The 23,622-nt window shown below is 29.0% G+C and overlaps 1 protein-coding gene across 4 annotated transcripts in view; it reads right to left on the bottom strand.

Moving 5' to 3' along the window:
- LOC122270917 (glutamate receptor 1) overlaps positions 1-23,622 on the bottom strand; it is a 573,804-nt gene that overhangs the window by 171,645 nt on the left and 378,537 nt on the right. For all 4 annotated transcript variants that reach the window (XM_087154568.1, XM_087154569.1, XM_087154570.1 and 1 more), the window contains 3 exons: positions 15,838-16,088; positions 14,192-14,356; positions 11,299-11,499 (listed from right to left, as the gene is read on the bottom strand). In XM_087154568.1, the coding sequence (XP_087010694.1) occupies positions 11,299-11,499; positions 14,192-14,356; positions 15,838-16,088 (617 nt within the window). The remainder of the gene's footprint in view (positions 1-11,298; positions 11,500-14,191; positions 14,357-15,837; positions 16,089-23,622) is intronic.

The raw sequence follows: 23,622 nt of genomic DNA, 5'->3' as shown, positions 1-23,622 counted from the left end.
TGATTGACTCTGCCCTGCCTCTAGTCTCCCGATGGCTCTCCATCGTAGTTCTTCAGGCAAATGATGCCTAGAGGTCATTATTACGAATTGGCTATCTCAGATTTTCAATGTCGCAATCACAGTAAAATTTGTGTGCTTTCTCTCAAACTTGGACTTTTATGCTCCAGGCAGATGACGTAAGCCGAGTGCAGCGCCACTAATTTGCATATTGCAATTTTACTCAGCTACTCTTAGTGGACAACATATGCAAATTTTGCACGGTTTGGCTTACTTTTGAAAGAGTTATCGCTATTTTTGTGATTTTTCCTTAATTTATGATAACCAGTGTATAATCTGCATTCATTTTTGTTCTGAGGATTAAAAAAATGTATTTAAAATCGATGAAAATGTTATTGAATTTGCTGGAATTTCTGACATTTGATTATATTTTTAGGAGTTAGTTAAACAGAACCAGAACTAAACAGAACTGACTAAATTACAGTTTTTGGAAATTACGTGAAACTAGTTGCACATACAGGACCAAATTATTAGACGCATTAAAGGATTCTATGAAAAAATCTTAATAATCAGTTGATACTATACAGCTTTATTGTTTTTACATTAATAAAACCAGTTTACGTTCAATCAATAGGTTAAATTACACGATATGTAATATAAATTCGACGATATATTATATAAACATAGATTATTTATATCAGCTATTATATTATAATAATTAGACTAAGTTATTAGACACACTCTAGTGTTTCAATAACTACATGTTTTGCACCAATTTGTATTTATATTTAAACATTCATGTAATGGGTTTTTATTCAGGAGATTTTTTACATACTTCCTATTTGTATTTATTTTTAAAGTATTGCTTTACAATGTTAACCAATTGATACAAGAACGCAAACCAATGCAAACGCGTAAAAGCAATAAAGTATCACCAGATAATTAAGATTTTTCATAGAATCTTATAGTGCAGGGATGACGAACCAATGGCACGCGACACAATAATTTGGGCACTCCACCGATCACAATTGTTGTTACACTATGAATTGTTTTTACACAAATGGTATTACGCTATGAAGCATATGTAACAATTAAATTAAAATTCACAGAAAACAAACAAGGTAATAAACATCTATTAATAAAAAAATTTAAAATCAATACTAAAAAAGCAATTAATAATCTCAAAAAACAAGCTAACAATAAATAACCAGCAAAAAAATCAACAGTCCTGCTTAAAGTAACATCTTGCAACCTAATATAAGTTATTGGTCATCTAATCTGCAACAACAGAAGTCACACTGATGTTACTTTAAGTTGAATTACGTGTATAACTGAGACATTGTAAAATATATATTTTGTTCAATGTAAATAAAGAGTTTTGAGTTGATAGTATTTAGTATTATTATTTTCCCAATAATCACGAAGTCAAAATTATTTGACGTTACGTCTATGACCTCATTAAGCAATTTTTTAGAGAAAATGGACGTTGGTGTATAACGGTTCGCCACCCCTGTTATAGTACGTCTAATAATTCGCCCAGGGACTGTGCATTTACGACCGTTCTTCAACGATAATAACTGCAAAAAATTTTGATTCTACACTCAGAAAAAAGTGTGGTAAAAACTACCGGAATATGGTAAAATTTACCGTGTTTCTGACTCCATGGGAATACCAAAAACGTCAGTAATTTTTATTGAAGCACTTTGCAAATGATTTTGGTAACATTAATAACAAAATATAGATTTATAATGTGTCATAATATTTGGTAAATGCAGTTAAATTGGGTGAATTTTATCACGATACCCTAGAGAGCAAAGCAGAAAAGTAATTTATTCAGTGAAATTTACTTTTTAGTTTTGTATTTTTTACTCAATGTGTGTTAATGAGAACTATAAATTCGGAAACTTCCTTTAAGCTGTTACCGTATGAACGGAACCCACCAAATTATTTAAATACCGTGTATTTTGTTTTTATTAATCAGAATTCAGGTTTTTTCTTATTAGAAATATCATTACCGAACAGTTTAAATAGAATTTTTTTCTACGTGTAATACCCCCAAATTTACTCTATAATTGCTTGGATTGTTTTAAACATTTGATAAAACTTCTTTTGTTTTGAACTATTAAAACAAATTCTGCATTATTTTTAAAGTATCTTCTCTTTGTGTGAAATGGCAAGAACGGGACCTTGTCCATGCACTGTAAAAATTCCGAATATAATTACGGTATAAAGTACCCGCAATTTTGGTGCATCATCTGTGAAATCGATTTTACCCAAAAATGAATTTTTACCCTAAAATATTATACCTTAATTTTTACTCCAATATTATTTAATTAGAACGATTCAGAACTATAATTATTACTGTAACAATTACGGTATATCAGATTTTTTGTTCTGCAACATGTTTCAGTAAGAATGAAATGTACGTTAAAAAGTAACGGCAACCTGAATGCCAGTAACTTCTTTTATCGTAATTTGATCTGAAATTAATTACAATGTGGGACAAAATTAAAATGCATCAAAAGCAATAATCTGCAGTTTCAGTTACAAAAAGTTAACTACTTAATTTACTTTATTAGAAACTTAAGACTAAAACTACTGAAAGTTACAAATATGCTAAACTTAAAATAACATATGTCCTAGATCTTAAAATCCTGTATCAAATCTCTATATCCCTGTTCTCATCGTAGGAAGGCTTTATGTTATATACAAATTTTTTATTAGGAAAAAACAACGTTTTCTCATTATTTTAATGTGTAGTTACCCAATATGCGACACCTATATTTCAGGCGATAAAGATGGTGAACTCAACTAAAAAACAATCCTATGCAGTTGACACAGAGAAAACAGAAGCTTTCCATTGGCTAAACATAGAGCACGGATGGTGATGGAAAAAAACGATAATTTTTGAAATTTTAATTAAATCATTGATGTTTATTATTTTAAGGCAAATAATGAGCCCTTTTGGTTCAGGGAGTCTTGCCTCCCAATGACTTTATCCCAGCCATGGCTGGTCGATACGAATTCTGCACCCAGCTCGCAGCGACCACAGTGCAGAAGAAAAAAATCCTCAGAGGCATACGGATGATTGGTTAGATTCCTCTTACCATCAGGCTAACCGTGGGAGTTTTTCACTGTAATTCGCATGCTTGATCCATGATGACTCAGGGGATAGAGCTTACGCCTTCCACTGAGGTGAATCGGGTTCGAATCCCAGCGATGGCTGGTCAATACGCATTCCGCATCCAGCTGGCACCGAGCACTGTGCAGACGTAAAATATCCTCAGTGGTGGACGAATCATAGGTTAGAGTCCTCTTTAAGTTAGTCTAATCATTGGAGGTTTTCGTGGTTTTCCTATCCATGTAACGAGAAATGCAGATTTATTCTATCAAAAAATCCTCCACTAAGCCAAATTTCTCCCAATGTTTGGTCTAAGAGTTCCCTTGTCTTCTGGATTAGGTTCAAAATTACAAGGCTACGGAGTTTAACATTAGTAGTCGTGAACCCAAAAATTTGATCGGCTGTTCAACGACGGTTATTAAATAATACAAAATAAAATTCGCATGCTTTGATGGAATGCACAACAACTTACAGCGGAGCAGCGGTGTCTCAGGTTCGAATCTCAACGTTATCTGTGGTACGAATTCTGTACCAGGTTCTCACCGACCACAGTGCTGACATAAGATATCATCTGTGGTGGAATGGAATGCCCTTGCAGTCATGGAAGATTTTTGTGGTTTCCTCATGAGAGATTCAAAAAGTACTCCACGAAGGCGGATTTCAACCAATCCAGGAGTTACCTTCTCTTCTGGATTGGGATTGAACATTGGTAGTCGTAAACTTGCTGCTCAATGACGGTTATCAAGTGCAAGTAATTACTTTGTTATAATTATTTTTTATAATAAAATTCTCTATGATTAAACAAGATTATAACAGTTAGAGCTTGTAATATGTTTTGTTACTATCTTATATTGGAATACATTCGCTAACACTGCGGTGCTCATGAATTTTGAAAATTTAGCCGATCTCTAATGAGTTACACCGGTCACGTGTGTATTGGAAATAATAATTTATGACGAGAATAATAATTATAATATAATATTTACACTGTAAAGAGTGTTTCACATTAGAGAACCCAACCCGGTTTTGTCCGACACGTATGACTAACTAGCATAGTTCCAAAACAAATGAATAATATTATGTATCATATTTATTTTTGGAACTAAATTGCTAATTTAGCATTCATATAAAATATTTACAAGCATTTAACTGCTTTGAATAAAAAGGTCCCTTTACAGAATTTCAGTTATCGCATTCCTATCTCATATTTAAACACAGTCAAAACTAAAATTATGATAATCATGGCATGTCTCCCCAACGAATGTCAGTTATATCATTCCCCAAACAGCACTTAGAAACTTTCACGCTGTCATCTGATAATAATTGTCCAAATATTAGGATAGTTGGAGCGTAACATATCCAATTTCACACCTTCTTCTCCATAAAGTGCTGTCATTCAAAGAAAATTTAACATTAATATTTACTTTAAATTATTAATATTCAAATGAAGTAACGCCTTCTGATAACAAAATTACGTCTTTCTAATTCATTCACGAAAAATCTGTTTCAAGTCATTTATTTATAATTAATAAAAATTAAAATAATTGATTCATAAAATGAAACAAAACTGGTTAAATGATTTGTGGTATAAACAAAAACAATGAGACTTATGCGAATAATCAATTCATTGTTCCCAACAGATCACCGAACTCAAGCATCACTGTCTGCGGTCAGTATGGGGGTGGGTGCCCACTTAGGTCAGTCTGCGTACGTAGGGTCCTCGTTAAACCCCAAAGTGCTCGACTTCGCGTGCAGGTCGTCGGGCTACCGCAGCGGGGGTGCTATCCCCTCTGCAGAGGATCAAGATTGTGATGGCATGTCTTCGGATTATCCTCAGGGATGTTTCCCAAACCGTCGCCATTAGCCCATTGTGCAGCTCTAGTGTGACGTAAATGAACTACAACAACAACTACTACAGCGAATAATCTATTACTTCAAATATACTAAATTTGAAAGCCTAAAAGTTAATACCCTACAACACATATAACTGAAACTGCAAAAAATATACGTTTAGTTCATTTGTGAATTTTCATTTTTTATCAAAATATTATTTTTCAAGATATTATAGCCTATTTGTCGATAAACATGTATAACGTGTGACTCATTTAATATAACGTATAATTCATTTGTCGTATAATTCATTTGACCTAACGTATAATTCATTTGTCGATAAACATGTATAACGTGTGAGATTCTTAAAAAAAGTATAATAAATTGGAAACATGAACAAGACGTTTCAGGAAGAATAGTAATTGATTTTTATTAGAAATTTCGAGTGACACGGAGTGGCGAACCATAGAAATCGTCGATTTTATTAAATGCAGAAAAAATGATGTTTATGAACATTATTTTTTGAAGAATTTATGAATGCTTATCATAAAACAATTTCTTTTAAATACACGCTTAACAACTGTTATGCATGTATTTAAAAGAAAATCGTTAATACATACAGAAACATTTAATAATTGTTTTTTTCTTTTAATATTGTTATTAACTTTACTAAAACTGAGCATCATTTTGATTAATATAAATATGACGTGAATTAAGCAATTTACATTTAAGCTACGAGTTCAGCAAGAATAAATATTTGCATTCCAAAATTATGTATTTTCAAGTTTAAAAACAGTTTTACAAACTTTTTGAAAATATATGAAAATGGAGCAAAGCATTTAAAACATTTTATGAAATATAGTACCGTATATCGAAATATAGTTTAAATAATTAATATAGTAAAATAATTAAAAATGACCATACATTTTCATTGTTTAATTTTTGAAAAATATAAAATTTTTAAACATTTGAATACTGACGTTCTTCTTTTAAAATGTAACTAAAATTATTATGAAAAGTTGTAATAATACTGGTTTATTTTAATCAAATTTATGTATAATTCGAATTGTTCTATGTTATGTTTTGCTCAAGAAATATTTTAAAATTAAATCTTAATTAAATATTATATCTTTTATTATGTTAAAAAATCTATGCAAGATAAAATCTTAAACTGTAAATTTCAAAATATAAATGTAAATTTACAGATAATAAATCAAACAGAATAACTGAAAGATATAAATGTCAAATTTCTTGCATTTTCCAAACTTTGTGTTATATTTATTTAAAGTTTTAAAAAAATATGATAAAAATTATCCTAAAGAAAATAAACTGGCCGAAGAGAAAATAAAGTTAAATAATATATTTGTCAAAAAATATTTTTTAAGTATGAAACAACGCCTAAATTACCTTAATATTAAATGTGAATGTATGATCATAATTTTATTCATAATTATATAATGTATCATAATTTCATTCGTATTCATTAAATTTCCAACGCAAATTTAAAATACACATTTGTTCATCTACCGTAGAATCGTCCATTTTCAAAGTTCAATTGCAGTTGATATACAGTGGCGTGCAAAAGTCTCACTTCTCAATCACATCAGTCATGATTCATGAGTAATTTTTCAGTTTTATAAGCATCTTTAAAAGATTTATTTATCTTATTAAAACTATATGTACACGTAGAAAAGAGCTCTGCTTAAATTACCGTACTGCATGCTACTGACATTTCTAAAAAAAAAAAAGCGTAATTCTGGTAATAGAACAAATATATACGCTAGTTAAACCCTTCGTTTGGTAATTTTACAGTTAATATTGTAACGGTTTTCCGAAAATTCAGGAAATTATAGTTCCTATTACCGTACATTTAGTAAGAAATTCAAAACTGAACTGTAAATTTTACAGAATAAATGGTTCTATTGCCATGCTTTAAGGTATCACGTTAAAATGTCCAAATTTTTCCTCATTTACCTAATTTTATCACATATTATAAAGTTATATTCTACTCTTAATTTTAGAGAAATCATTACGAATAAGCCTAGTTAAAAAGTACCGGGCTTTTTGATGCTTCCAGAGAGAAAGAAACACGGTAAATTTTACCATATTCTGGTAGTTTTGACCAAACTTTTTTTCCCAGTTTGTAATTCATAATTAAAGATATTCAAATCTTCGACTCCCTTATATATAGAAAACAATATATAGAAAACAATTATATGGAAAACAATATAGAAAACAATTAGTTATATATCACTCACAAATGTTAATAACAGTCCTTCTATAATCGCTTCGTTATAAATATGTTTGACATTTATAAGACTAAACACTATTATATAAGACATTAATTGTCTTTAGTAGAGAGAAAAATCAATTATTAATTGTTTTATAATTAAGCTCATTTTTAATTCCAGTTGCATAAACAAGAATGACAATACAACTTTTGTTTACAAATTTAAATTAAGGAATGTTTAATTAAACTGAAGCAGGTTTCAGAAATTATTCAACCATTTAATATTCTAGACAATCGATTTAACTCTTCTTAACTTTGTTCCTTTTGTCTACTTAATTTTTACTTCTTTGACGGAAAATTAATTTGCTTTAACCAAACAACATTTGAACCTTGATAATTTTTAACTACTCTGCCTTCTCTTACCTTATCAAACTCAACAAAATTAATTCGATTCTCTGAAGACCTATAATGTAAGGTTATTACGGCGCTCAAAATGAATTTATTTTTAATGCTTGAACCATCTTCTTTAGGAAACATTCTATTTCATTTGTTTTACCTGCACAAACATTTAGCAACTGTTTTTTCACATATAATTATTATTAACTTTATTCAAACCGAGCATCATTTTGATTAATGTAAATATGACGTGAATTGAGCTATTTACATTTAAACTACGTGTATTATAAAATTGCGTATTTTCAAGTTTTAAAAACACAGTTTTACAAACTTTTTGAAAATATATAAAAATGGATGAAATCATTTAAAATATTTTATTCGGTTAATAATGTAACATGCAACATTTTTCAGTTTCATAATGTTTTTATTATATTTCGTATGTTTTTGCACTTATCTTTGAACGCATCATTCCAAAACATAAATTTCATAATTTCTCCTTATAAAATATATTTAATATTATAAGAAAACGTAAATTTTTCCCTATCTCTTAATGGAAATTACGAGACTTTAAATCAAAGATGCAAGGAATATGTGATATTTAATGCTTATTTCTGAGTTATAATTTTAAGGCAGGAGCCAACATATTTAAAAAATTACGAAAAAAAAATTGTCTATACATTGACACTTTTTCTATTAATTCTTCTTTAGTACAATTGTTAAAATTATGCGAAAAAGCTGATTAAATAATTATAATTAAAGCAGTAAAATATCGAAATCCCGAAATTTGATTGATAAAAATAAATAAATTAAACCAAAAACATGTTTAAATTAGATTTGATTTTTTAAATATTATCAAGCATTAATTTGTATTTCCTTTGGATTAATTCTTTGACTTTTAAACATTATGTATTGATTAATTATATTTTATTACGTGTTTCTATATAAAAAGACTCTTAATTATTCGGGAAAATTTAAATAAAAAATATGTTGTGCATTTTTGAAAGAATAAACGTATTTCTATAAAATGCTCTGGAAATTTTATACAAATAGTAGTTTTTGGGAGTTTTTTTTAACAGTAGTTTTACTTTAATAGAAGTTCTAACAATGTTCTCGAACAGATCAAAAATTTTGTCATATATTCTGAAACATGTGGATTATATTTGTTAATATAGCTTCTTATATTTCATAACTGTTGTTAAAATTACATAAAATAATTATTATTCATAATATAAGTTCCAAACTTCACCCAAAAAGTGATTGATAAAAATATTAAATGAAATAACAAATTTAATTAAGAACTTTTTTTGAAATATTATCAAACATTAATTTATTTTTCTTTATTTGATATATATACGTTATATATTGGCCATATTTGATCACGAAATTATATTTTATCAAATATATCTAAATAAAATAACATTTGATTGATCGAAAAATTTTAAGAAAGTTGACGTTACGATTAACTTCGTAATATTTTCTAAGAGAATAAACACATTTCTAAAAGTAGTTCTGGAAGTTTTAAATAGTAGTTTTAGGACCTAAACTTCTCCGAATTTATATTTCTTTGAGTTAATTATTTGACACAAATACGTAACATATTGTTCATAGTTAATTACCTATAATTACATTGTTTTAAATATCCTTTTACAAATTTGTTCTTAATATTAAGGAAAACTTCTATTTATGCAAAAAAAACTAAAATTAAGAATATAGTAGATGGTATTTAAATTAAATAATATAAAATAATGAATATAGCATGATATTTTAAAATGTTTCATTAAAATTAAAGAAATAATGTAATTGTTTTAACATAAACATACATTTTAAAGTAGTTAGGTAAACTAGTTGTTTTATTATTTTTTTTAAAAAAAATTTTCTGAACATACATCATCCCCGTCGTTTAACCATGGTGCAGATTTCATCAATAAAAGCGTTCGTTAATTTTTATTCTTCAAAGCTCTTTCTCGTTAATTCCACTTTAAAGAAGAATGAAAGGCTATTCTGTACATCATTAGTGTTCTATTTACATTCAATAAATTCAACTATGTGTTTGTCATATGAGAACATTTTAAAAGAGCTAAGTAAACTTTTTTGTTCATTATTTCTTAATATGCATTACATTGAACTAAGATACACTGATGTATTAAACTACATTTGCATGTATTGTGATACATTGAATTGCGTGTGTAATGTATCAGAACACTTCAATTTGAGTGAAAACTGTAGAATTTTTCGGTAGATAAATTTCTTTAAGAATATTGTTTCAAGATTATAGCAACTTGATCCATTTCTGCTATTAATTTTAGCTTTCCTTTAAATGACATTGTCTTACGGCTCACCTCTACACCTATAAAGCTTTAACGCATAAGAAATGAACATTTTGAAACATGTTGTTAAACTACTGTAATTGGTATACAAATAGGCAAATATTAATAAGCGAGTGTAGTTAAAGTTCGGATAAATGCAGAAGGAGTTAAGTTGTAATAAACACTTGTGCCATAGCACTATTTAAACGAAGATTTGAACAGTGCTAAAATTATTGTTAATAATGGAAAGTTTATTTAAAAAAGCAGTTCTGAATTCGAAAAAAAGGTTAAAAAGTTGCATAAAAGCAGAAATCTAACACAGGAAAATAGACTTTATTCAGTCATCTTTTATCACTGTTATCTCTTTAAAAACCATGACAAGTCTCAATAACAAGTTTGCAGATTTACAAGCTTCAAACAGTTGGCCTCTCCTTCAGAGGCGCCATATTAGGTCGGCCAACGTCGCTCCCGCAGTCAGCACAGATAGAACATCCATGCTTTTGCCCGGGATTCGAACCCAGAACCTTTCTGATGCAAGGACAGTTCCCTGCCCCCTACACAGGCTGGTCTACTTGTCATAACTTATCAATGTTTTATTCGTAACTCTTTCTAAACCATGGGATCTCTTTCTTGACAAGTTTATCGCCCCCCCCCGTATTTAATTTTGAAATCTCCAAGCTTTAAACAATGTTAAAAATACTCTAATTGAAGGTTCATCTAAGCAAGCAGATATTGATAAAAACAAGCTAAAAATCTGCAAAAAAAGATCGGAATTCGATCAGAAAAACTAGCCATATGTCCTTTCTTATCTATCATTATATCCCTTATAAACAATGAAGCATCATTTTCCAATACTATATTTGCTTCTCCAATATTATATTCGTAGTTTTTCATACTTTTAGAAGTATTAAAATCATTCCTATATTCAAGTGTATCTAAAAATTAGTTATTGATGAAAAATAAACAAGTTAAATTACTCATTTTTACTCTTATACTACTAATTTAGACTCTTTTACTCTCATTTCCATATTAGGTCTAATTTGCATGTACGACTTTTAAAATAAGTTTGAATTTTTGTGAGAGTTTAACTAAAAAGGGGTTTGATTAATTAGACTAAATCATAAAACATGATTCAATATAATAAAATGTTATTATATAATAAAATGTTATTATATAATATAATTTAAAACAATTCATAACGTATCATTAAAACAAAATAAATTTAAATTCAGCATATATTTTCGTAATTTGATCGTTTCCGATTGTATAATTGTGAACCATCTATCTGATTAATCATAGTTTTTAAGCAGTACGTGCCAAAAGAGATATTTTGTAAGGAACAAAAGGAATTTCATACAGACATTCCTTTCAATAACTTAGAGAATATTAGTGAGAAAATAAATTGTACCACGTCAGACCTTCTTGAAAATCCTAGAGATTCTTTCTCCATGCTCCCACGGAAGAACAGGAGCTCTTCTACAGTCAATACCCTTAGTACCGTTATTATAAACTTCTCCACGTCGAAAATTGTTTCGAAAAATATCAGGATTCCGTTTGAGCAAACGGCTGTAAGCATCTAGGATTACTTTGGCAACATCATACATAAGAGCTGCTTCTGCCTGAAAAAAGAAAGAAAGTTATTTTGCTTTAATATATTTAGCAAAGCGAAATTGCATTTTTTATTTTTATGGTGTTATATAGTACACTGAATAAAGGGTCAAAACTACTAGTCTAGAGTAAATATTACCGTATCCCTGTTTTTATGACAACACCAAAAAAGAATGATAAATTTTACCGAAGTACCATGGTAAAATTAAAAATAATAATTTTTGAATGCCGTTAAATTTTTGCAATTTTATCACGGAATCTTAGATCATGGCATTAAAATCTTTTATTCGGTTAAATTTATTTTTCAGTTTTATATTATGTTCTTAAATACGTGGTAACAAGAACTATTATTTTAAAACCTAGAATTTATGGTAAACCATTACCATGTCAACGAAACAAGTTTAAATACCTTACATTTTGGTTTTATTAAATAAAACTACGTTTTTTTACAAGAATGTCATTACCATATAGCACGGTAATTTCATCAATTCTATTTTTCCTTGTGTAAAGCATAAATAATATTGCATTATCATTTATACCTTCAAATAATTTTAGCTTAAATAAACTTTTTTGGCCGAATTGAATTATGGGCTCTCTTACAATTAGAAGAAACTTATAAATTTCAGAAGAAATTTGAGATATTTTGGAGTTTTTTGGTATTTCAAATAAGAATCCTTAAGTGTATTTATAATGTTTTTATTAACTTTGTAGAGTCTCGGATTTTTTTGCTGTTGTCTTGCATGTGACGAATCAAATTAATGAATATAATTAACAAAAGAAAAAAACTTCGTATGTATATATTATTGCTTGAAATGTCTTAAAAGCAAATGTAAATAAAAAATAATAATTCTCTTCATATTTGTAAAAAAGAGGAAAAAAATCAGAAAAAAATTCAAGTCAAAAAGACAAAAAAGTCTAACGTCAAAATTAAAAAGGAAGCAGAAATTTACTAAAATAGATACTTCTGCAATAACAGTAGAAAATTTAGATCTTGATTGCTATATTATTGGCATTCAAAAGATAGAATTAAAAGACAGAATAATTAATGAAACATCATTTGTTTTAAGACGGTAGAAAACTATCAAAATTATGTTTATTCGTCTAATGAAATACGGGTAAAATGTTGGTATATATGTTATAATTAAAAGTATTTCACCAATTAAATATGACAACTTAAGCATAACTTAAAGTTGTTTGACAATTCGAACGTAAATTTATTTTGATATATGTACCAAGGCTGGTTTCTGAAAAACATATTGTGTTTTATTTACTCTAGCTAAGATACTTCAAGTATTATACTACCATCATTATAATATTATACTACCATCATATATCATATATATGGCCAAATTATTAGCCGCACTCCAAGATTCTATATAAAATCTTAATTATCACTATACAGCTTTATTGTTTTTGCGTGGATTCACTTGTTTTCGATCGTATATCAATTGGTTAACACTGCAATACAATACATTAAAGAATAAATATATAAAAAATCTCCTGAATAGAAACCCATTACATGTACGTTTAAATATAAAAGTATTGCGAATAAGCTCGAGGAATTATCCAAAAAACTAATAATTTCCTTCATTTATTATAATATAATACCTGATATAACAAATAGTCTATAATTATATATCGTCCAATTTATCCAATCGTCGAATTCATGTTATAAGTCGTCTAATTTAACCAATTGATGCACGAACGTAAACAAATGCAAACCGGTTTCACCCGCTTAAAAACAATAAAACTGTTTTGTATCACCTGATGATTAACCTTCCGTTAGTCGCGCGCACCTCACAGGTGCATCCCTACTGCATTTCCACCTCCTTTGCCGTCAAAAGATTTTTCCGGGGGTCGAGCCTAATGTTATGTTCCTAACTTTGGATTACTCAAATGTCTGTGTAAAACCGACCTTCGAACATGTCGATGGAGAGTTGGAACCGCTCAAATCACCCCTCTGGTGCAGCGCGACCATTGACGCAAGTATTATGGATATAATATTTTTATGAATCAAATATATATATTTTATCTCATTTTCTGTCCTACTCAACGTAGCAGGTATAAATGGTCAAGTTATATACGAAGAAAATGGTTACGGAGTAAAAAACCGCAGAACCTTCTTGCGTCAATTGGTTGATTATCTTGGGATGGAGAAAGAGATCCGACGCGGGAGCAAGAAAAATTTATCTTCGGTACTTCGCTAAATAAATTTTTTGATATTTATCTCTGTAAAGAGTCTTAAATTGGAAACAATTAACTATTTAAACTAGACTAAATTTCATTTGGCTTTCAAAAAATCAGAAACACCTCATAGGTGCAACGCGATTAACCATGTCGGAAACAAGTGCGCGACTAACGGAAGGTTAATATTTTACATAGAATCATGTAGTGCCTCTAATAGTTTGGCCAAGAACTGTATATATGTAGCATACTACAATAATAAATCTATGAATGCAATTAATGAAGAAGTCTTTTCAACGCAAAATTTAAAAATTTTAATTTCTTTTTTTTTTAATTGTATAGCCAACAACAACTTTTTGAGTTGTTTTATTTTTTTCTGAGCTGATATAATGTATTCGATCTATTAACTTAGAAGTGCTATTTACTGAATCAGGAAATACATAATTCATACCAAACAAATACAAATATCCAAAAGAATTTATTCATAAGATACTCCGAAGATTTTTTTTTATCTCTTACCGAAATATATTGTGTGCCAGCTCCAGGCCATCTATTTGAATCTAATGCTTGCCAAGCAGGCACAAAATGACGAAAATCAGGACTTCTAGGCTGTAAAATTCGAAAACCAGTTACGTTAATTGCTCCAAATTCTAAGACTTGACTATTTAAATATTCATCCATGACCTATAAATTAGAATATATAAGTTAACTTAATTACTTTATTAGTAAAACATTATGAAATATATTTAAAGAAGAATCTGAAAGCATAAGCAACTATCAATAAGAAAATCCAGAAAACAAAAGAAACAAAAATGGTTTTATCTGAAAACAATTAAAAATAAATATGCTAAAAAGAAGTTAATGAAGTTTTCTGTTTGAATTAAATATTTGTTTTTGAAATATGGCAACATGAATGGGGTTGATAAATTTCTCTTTGATTCTAATGTTTTTCTTTCTACTAATTTAATGCAGCGTTAGTTATTGAAAACATTTTGTGATAAAAAAGAATTGTGTAAAAGAAATTTCTGCTCTGTTTGTTGTAAGACGCATAACATATAAATTGTTTTATTGTTGTGGATATTTTTGAATAGTCAGTATAACTTAAGACGCCCTGTATATATGAATACTGTTTCCAATCAGAGTTTCTCATAGCTGCTACATACTTAATAAATGGTCCATGTTAGAACACCATGTTTTTTCTGATTTTCTATACTTAAAGAAATTTCTTTTTTCAAAGTTATTTATTTTTTGCTATTTGTTTTTGAGTGCTCTGACTATTAAACTAATTTTTAAAGCGACTAAACTAAACAAAAAAATAAAACCCAATTGTTATTTCAGTTATCATAGTATTGAAAGGAATTTTTTTCTAAATGTTTAAGTCATGCAACTACATAAAATCCAAATTTTAATATTGGATTACTTTATAAACAAATTGTCTTAAAAAATAAGAAGAAAACATAAATTTTTAATACAATAAAATGGGTAGATATTTTAAAGAATATGTAATGCTAATAATTTAAGATACTTATTACCTAGTCATTTTTATGAGGGAATAAGATTTTTTCTTTTTTTTTTCCAATGCCCACCTGGGGAGCGACTTACGCCTGAAGGGCATATTTGTTGGCCACTCTTTCAGGGGCACCATATTAGTTGGGACCAACGTTGCTCCCACAGCAAGGACAGATAGCACAGAGAAGAATAGTTCGAACCCAGAACCTTTCTGATGCAAGGGCAGTTCCCCAACCCCTACACACCGCGGTCGGCTATAAGGGAAAAAGTGTATGGAAAATTATTAAAATTATTGTATCTATATATTTTTAGACATTGCTTATGTTCATGTTTTATTACCATTGTTTTTTTTCATTATTAGAATGTTTTCAAAGAATTTTAACTAGCATAGAGCTTTCAGCAAAAAAAAATATTTGGCATAAAGCAGGCCATATTTCAACTCTATTTATATAATAGAAGGGTTTTTCCCCAAAATTTTTCTTTTAATTACATTGGGTGGTAGACATGAAAAAAAAGGAAAAAGTATATTTCAACAATGCAAAGTGCTATTTGAAATATAATAAAGATATTTTTAACAACAGTGTAAGAATGCAGTTTTATTAATTGTTTAAAGCATTAAAAAATGTGTATCAAAAATGTGGCAAAAAGAATCTTACCAAGCTCGTGAGAAGAAAATGATAGTTTCTTCTTCCCATATAAATGTCACGAACATGATTCACTATTATCTTTCTGGCAGTATCAGCATTACAATCCAAGACAACATATTTTAAACTCTCACGTTCTCTAGTTTCTAATGAATGTAGAAAAGCATTAGCATCTGATGCATTTGATATGCGCTTCACAACTTTCACTTCTAATTTGTAATTATCTGTTGTCAGTCGGAAGATGTGCTGTAGTTTAAGTAATCCTGTCAAAAAAAGAAAGATACTTAAAATTAATTTTAAAAAAACATCCAATTATTACTTATTATAGCATTTGTAACGTCTAATACTTATATCAGGATTTACGAAAAAGTATTCTTGTTTAATAAGAAACGAAGTAATTTTATAAAATAAAGAACAATCACGGAATAAAATTTAGGATGAATGAATTCAACTAGTCGAAAATAAAGTATCTCACATAAAGAGCAAGATTTTTCAATCATTCAAAAAAAAAAAATTTTTTTTTTTCAGTTGTATAAATTTAAACAGGTTGTTCCATGTTTACTGGACTCATTACAAGTGTGGGTTACCTTTTTGCTTTTTTTATCTATATAAGTAATTCTTTTCTGATCCGATATTTTTAAAGTGCTCGAGACTTTGTTAAAGTGACAAAAAATGTGTTACACTAGTTTTAATAGCAGTCAAGTCATCTACATTAAAAACCTAACATCGCACTGTTAAAAATTTCTCTGATAAAAGGTTAAATGACAATTTATTCTATTGTTATTTTACCATATTCAAACAAAAGAACCAAGTAACAATAAATAATATGGTATTCAAACTCTTAACTGCTTCATGCCGAATCTTCATTAACAGCTTCACCGAAACGGGCTGAACAGCCAAAATTTTATAGAACCAAATAGGCCTTCCGAATGAAGTCACTTAGTTTCTTGCACGTAGGTACATATTTTATAGCCCAGATGTCTTATCTGTTAAACTCATGACCGACAGAACGGGAGTTATCGTTGAAATCACAATATTTCCACCATTTCATTCAACACATGAAGAATTTCCAGTATCCTGCACTCCCAAATTTGTCACCCTGAACTGTTAGAAAACGATACGCACATTCACGCTTACAATAAAACTGCTGAACTATCTCCCATTACCAGTAAAATTTCCTTTTTATAGTTTTGAAACCATACTTGTTGTAAGTGATTAAAAATATCATACAGTTTTTAGTCATAGTTTTTTTTTTTTAACATACCAGTTGTAAACGGTTTCAAAACAGTAAAGGTAAAACATGTTCTTTACCATAAACTTTACAGTCACTTGGATGAACAGATTGTTGTTGGTAATTTAAGAATGAAAAGTCTAACAGTACATGCCAATATTCCTTTGGGGCATTATCTTCAGAAGCAAATAATTCCATTTTTGTGTTCGAAATCGCTGTGGACAAAAATTGGATTAAAAAAATTAAGATATACAACGAAGAACTCCCTGAAAATTTAAACGGAAATAATTATAACCAAATTATTTTAAAGAAGTTATATTTTTTAGAGTTATTTTTCCAGTTTTATTTTGACGGATACAAACAATATCATAGGTGTCTACTTTATCCTACTCTAAACTTTAAAGCAACGGTGTTATTGCATTTTCTATTATTATTTATTTTAATCTCTTGTAGTTGTTTCTTTATTATAACTTCCTATCGAGAAGTGCTTTAAAAATATAAGAATTTCTTAACTTTCATTACTGTCATTGTTAAGGTAAAATTGATAATAATTATTCAAATCTGATATCATGAATTGTTTTCAAGAAGAATCTATAGGGTTTACCTCAATGCACTAATTTGATTTTGTTATTTGTTGTCATTAAGAATTAAAACAAAAATTTATAATCAAATTGTTTATTTTATTTCATTGCATTTTTATTCTTACATAAAGCATAAAAATGCAATACAAAAAAGAAGTGCATTGGTCCTTTATATTTTAAACTAAATTGAAATGTTTTTTTAATACTGTAGGATTCCAAATTTGTACTACAAAAGAACTAAAATACTTATGAACTTATTTAATTTTTATTTTCGTTTATATCATTATCTATTATAATGCATTTCAATTATTGATTAAACTAACTATATGTAATAAATATAAATAAATCACTTTCGTTTCGATATTTACACTGATTCCCTTAAAAAATTGTTAGAAACATACACACAAGAAATATTCAATTATAATAAATTATCTTAGCATATCGAAACATTTTTAACTACTTCTTTCCATTCAGACGAAACATTCCTGTCTAGACGCGTCATTTACAATATATTTTTTTTAAAGAAAAATATCCTATGATGTCTTTTGTTAAAATAATTTAAGAAGGTATAGCAATTTAAGCTTTAAAATAATATAGATATTTACAAACTTGACTTAGTTGAAAAAAAGTTCGCGATTGAGATATTTACTATGAGATAAAAATCGTTAAAATAACTAATCCCAAAAATGAATAAAAGATAAACAAAAATATTTTAAAGATAAATGGAGGAGGGAATTGTAAAAGCGTGTGTTGTACATTACACCAATGTAAATATGTAGTCTCCCCAATCCCCCCCCCCCCAATGGAAAAAGGCTCCATTCACTGTAAGTAGTTGACGCCTGTAACAAAACTCTCTCTGTTATGTTGGTGGTCATTACAAGTTTTCTAGTCTGATTCAGGTTTTTTTAGTTGCTGCTTAATTTGTCCAACAATTTGATTGGAAAATAAAATCGTGTATTTTTAGATTAAGGAAAGAAAGTGTGAATGTGATATTTTAAGATAAAAGTTTCTAAGGAAATTAATTTATTTTAGTTAGGTCTAACAACAGGTCTAGTTAACACAAATAGATTTCCATGCAGACTGGGACCCTTAAAGGTGTAATTTTTTAAAGTTTTTAGTATTATGTGCTTTTTTAATAATCCACTGAAATATTTTTTTGTTTAACGTTTATGATTTATTTTCGGTCATCCAGGAATACTAAAAAAATTAGTTTTAAAAATTACTAAAAAAATTAGTTTTATCCAAGAAGTAACTAACATCCAATGGTCAAGGCACATCATTATGTGCATCGGATAACAAAAAAAGTCAATCAAGTCTCTTTCTAAGCCGTTTCGGCTTGATTTATGCCCAAAGAATTCCAGTAGATGGGAGTACGTAGTTGGATGCCAGTGAGGATATCTCTCATTTCTGCACGAAAGGCCAAAATTCGTTTACAGTGGTGTGGGAAAAGACAACACTGGTTATCGGAGACCTGTGAACAAATGGAACACACTATACCTTGTTTTGCACTCACAGAAGGCATTGAATACGGATATAAAGGCCATGAACCTTGTTCGAACAGTGTAAGGATCTGCTGCGGATATCATGATATGGGGCATATTCTACTAGTATAGAAATAATTCCTTAGTTTTCCAAAGGAAGCAATGTAATACCTAGTCATATTGACTATTCAAACGCGCAGACAGAAATGTTATATTTTTACTCAGAGGGTGATGCATGCATCATAGCCGAGAATACAACTCACCGTTCGAAATTGGTCCAGTTAGCAACAAATTGACTTCCTGTGTCTTTAAATCTGACTTCCAGCGCAAAGTCCGAATTTTAACAAAATAGTAAATGTTTGGGACACCAAGCAATGAAATTTCCAATCTCTTCTTTCACCTTTGTTATAGGATCTTTAACACTGTGTCATCCATATATGGTATTCTCTGGAAACAAAGGCAGAAACATATAGAATCGATGCCCTCACGAACACGGCCTTCTATCTTACCAAAAGGAGATACAATTTAATATCACTTTAAAGTTTCAAATTCATTAAGCGGAAAGCGAGTGGTTAATGTGGTTGTTGAGAATATATTCTTTGGTTTCTCTATCAGGACGTAGCAAACTGTAATTTTTTTTATCTCCTTTTGTTTCTTTATAATGAGTTTTTGAACTGTCAAACATATGCGGGACACCCGGTACGCTCATTTTCCTCTTATTTACTCAACTTTTCCACTAAGATGACAAATTAGAAGATGGAAACATTTGTTTATTTATTGATAAAGTATGTAGTACGAGATACATGAATTCATCTATTTGCAGAGGTGAAAGTTATTCTTATTATAATATCTACTGACGAAATTAATATTAATTAATATAACTCATATATTCAAATTTATGTAACCTAACTTTTACAAAGCTACAAAAAATTTTGTTTTATTATCACAATATCAATCTATATTATTTAATTTTATGGTTCTTACTAAGAAACTAAACAGCAAATTCAGAAAGATTTCATAGAAATTATTTATATCTAAAAATTGTTTTTGGGTGGCTCCATACTTAAATCATATTACAAAAGCACTTTCCGCATCGTAAAAATTACAACTGCAATTTTCCATCAATAAATGGTAAATTTAAGGAAATTTTTTGGCGGCATCCAGTAAAACGGAATAAATGTAGTCAGAAACAGTGATTCATATTTATTTGACTATTACTTAGTAAAAGAGGAAATATGCTGAGGATGATGATCTCTCTCTTCTGAATCAAATCAGATACAATCTTCTGAATTTGGAATCAAATCAAAGAAGATGAGTTCGTTCACCTTAATGCTTCCAAAACATGCATAGATCTATCTGTTCAGAAGGTCCTCACGTACCAAGTTAACAGATTTAATGAGATGTCGCGAAGTGGCTTCTGCTTCCCTACGCTTTCTGAAAACTGGAAATGTCTTAGCATTATAGGAAAATCTGAGGGATTTTAAATGTTCAGCAGACAGTTCTGTTAAAGTGGTTTGATCTCTCATGTCACGTTTAAAACTAATTGATGCTCCAGGACTTCCACTTAGATGCCACGAATGTGATGATGCTTGTTTTCAAGAGATGTTTATAGCAGTCTTATTTTTTGAGAACAGCTAAAGGTATGTCATAGGTTCCACATTAACCCGAATTTTGGAAGTATCGTCTTTTTCTAGATCATCATCAACATAGTCATATTTTAAATTTGCATGGGATGGAATGCATTGTAAATGGAGCACCAGTTAGGGAAAGAACCAGACCTGGTTCTGAGTTCTCTTGGTTCTGAGTTCTTCTTGGTTCTCTGGAATTCTTATTCCCTTCTGGTCCCTGATAAGTCTCTGATTTTGCTTATAATGAATTGTTCTGCGGCTATGAGAAAAAATTAAGACATCTTCAAGTCGCTCAAAAAGATAATCTAGTGCCATGTCAATGACGATCAATTCAGGGCAAAAAACGGAAAAGTGATCAGTATGTCTGCGTTTATGAAATACTTCTTCATCAAGTTTATAAAAATCTCTACGTCCAGTGCATCTCTCAATGTTGCTACCGTCTGCATAAACTGGAATAGCCATCTTAGAAACCTCTAGAGCAACATGTCTCAAATATTGAAGATGTTGAGTAGACTTATGAATATAAGTAAGTAATCCTGTATGAAAATACACTCTAAGCAATGAGTTCAATGGTGACCATTAAAGAATTAAATTCTACAGAAGGTGGCAATTTCCCAGCTTGATTTAGCTGATTATTCTTTTTCAGAATGATTTTTTTTAAGCAATTTACAAAGTTTGTAGGACGTTGCTGATCCCAATAAAGAATATTCTAATTAAGTATATTTAACATGAAGTAAATTTAACTTTAAAACGTCACCAAATTTAAAAATAAATATAGTTATTTTGTGAAAAGATTAGAAAACGGAGTAAACAGGCTGTCTTGGTAATGCTGAAAGTTTAGCTTTGTCGCTAGTAGATATATAAAATTTTCCATTCTCAATAAACCGAAAATAAAGCGTTATTAACTTAATAGAATTTCTCTCAGTCAAAAATGCATAAAAAAATTTTCTGTGAAACATCTTTATGATTGCTTTTGGGTGATGTTATAAAACTCACAATCTCCATAAACAGAAACTATAAATGCTTGACTGTAAAACTATAAAATTGGGAATATAAAACTCATGTTTTACGAAACTTCACTAAGTGACATAGTCCTTCTAATCATAAATTTTCACTACCTGGAAAAACAGATTTCTACCCTAAAAATGCAAATCAAAAGTTTTGTGGGTATTATTGAAAAGTTAATGTCATTTTAGAAGAGTATCATTCTTTTTTAACGTATAAGAAAAATAATAGAAATATAGTTTATGTCTATTTTTTCCAGTTTTATTGATTTTAGGGCTAAGAAAGCAAATTTTTAATCTATGACAAATATTTAAACGATTGAAAGGAAAATTTAATTGTGATATCCTGAATAATAAAATTGGAAAATACCGTCATAAACACAACGCATTTTTAAATAATATTAGATAAAAAATATAAAGCAACTAAACGTCTCACTGACGGTTTTCCTTAAATTCATATACAATTCGACACGTTTTAATGTAATTTATTCTCATGAAGTTATTTGAAACTTCTGACCGCTCAAATAGTCCATAAAAAGCACAGTGAGTACGATGCGCTAAAAAAGGTTAAACCCTCAATAACTTTTGATTTACTAATTAAATATTTAGATACAGATGTATCTATTATGGTTTGAAAGACTAACTAATTTATGCTTATTAAATATTTCGATTAATTAAATATTTCGATAAATAATTTTCAACTTCAAGACAAGTGGATTAACACTTCAGCTATTCTTTTGAATATCCCATCGTACTAAGAACTTTCTTTTTATGATTAGTTTTGCAATACATTTCGCTTATTTTTGTTTATTTAAATGGTCTTTTAAGAAACCATTATTCTTTTAAATATATAATGCTGTTAAGCGTAAATAGCGCATTAAGTTACATTGATATTTCACAGTTATGAATAAAGGATTAAATTGTGCACTGAGTTTCACTACATTCAAAATATAAGAATTTTTTGTTTGATAAAATAAGCCATTTATTTGATGTAAGGATAAAGTAATTTGCATTGATAAGACTTTAAAAGAAATTAATATAATATGACAAAATAAAAAAGTTGATGTTTTAATTATTAGAAATCTTGAATTACTTCTAGGAAATATGTCGATATTTAGAGCAAAGAGATGAATCATTTCTTTAGACTCATTAAGGAAACATCACATCGATATGATTAATGATTTTACGATAAATAAGGAATATCGATGTGAAACACAATTATGTAAAAGCAACATAAAAAAAGAGAATTTTAGCTATGAAAGGATTCTGAATAAGCTTGCCTATAAGTGTTTAGAGCTAAATTCGCAAACTATGGGTGTTTACAAAGTTTCTTCAAACACAACCATGTATTTTTCTATAATGTTTTTAAAAAAAGCTGAATAAGTAATATTATCAAGATTCTTTCAACAATTGGGACTATTGCAATTTAAAACTTATGATATTTATTACAGTTGGTAAATTTTCAAAAGTTACTTAGTCTTCAAGAAAATTGTTATACATATTTTTGCAACGCAATCTAGTTTGCAAAATAAGTATAATATGCTTACCATTTTAACTAAAGCTTAGAAAGTTATTTTTTTGTGGATGTTTAAGCCAAGTTTTAGTTATCAAGCAAGGATCATAGTAATTATTTAAATAACATTTATTTCGACTTCATAACAGTTGTTTAATTTTTCTACTTTGTTAGTTATACCCAAATTCCTTTAATTATCAAAAATATTGGAAGTCTAAATAAGAAAGGAAACTTAATTCGATAATTGATCTAAAACTCAAAATCAAACTATATCCATGATATGCTAATGACTCTTAATATCTGATCGCTCATTAAATAATATAATATTTACGTCATAGTTAATTGACAGTGATAGTATC

Source organism: Parasteatoda tepidariorum, chromosome 11 (assembly GCF_982258835.1).
Source record: "Parasteatoda tepidariorum strain Cologne lab strain chromosome 11, Ptep-v5.0, whole genome shotgun sequence".
NCBI classification, from domain to species: domain Eukaryota; kingdom Metazoa; phylum Arthropoda; class Arachnida; order Araneae; family Theridiidae; genus Parasteatoda; species Parasteatoda tepidariorum.
Note: the sequence above shows the minus strand (reverse complement) of the source record. Positions and strands in the feature narration are given on the sequence as shown.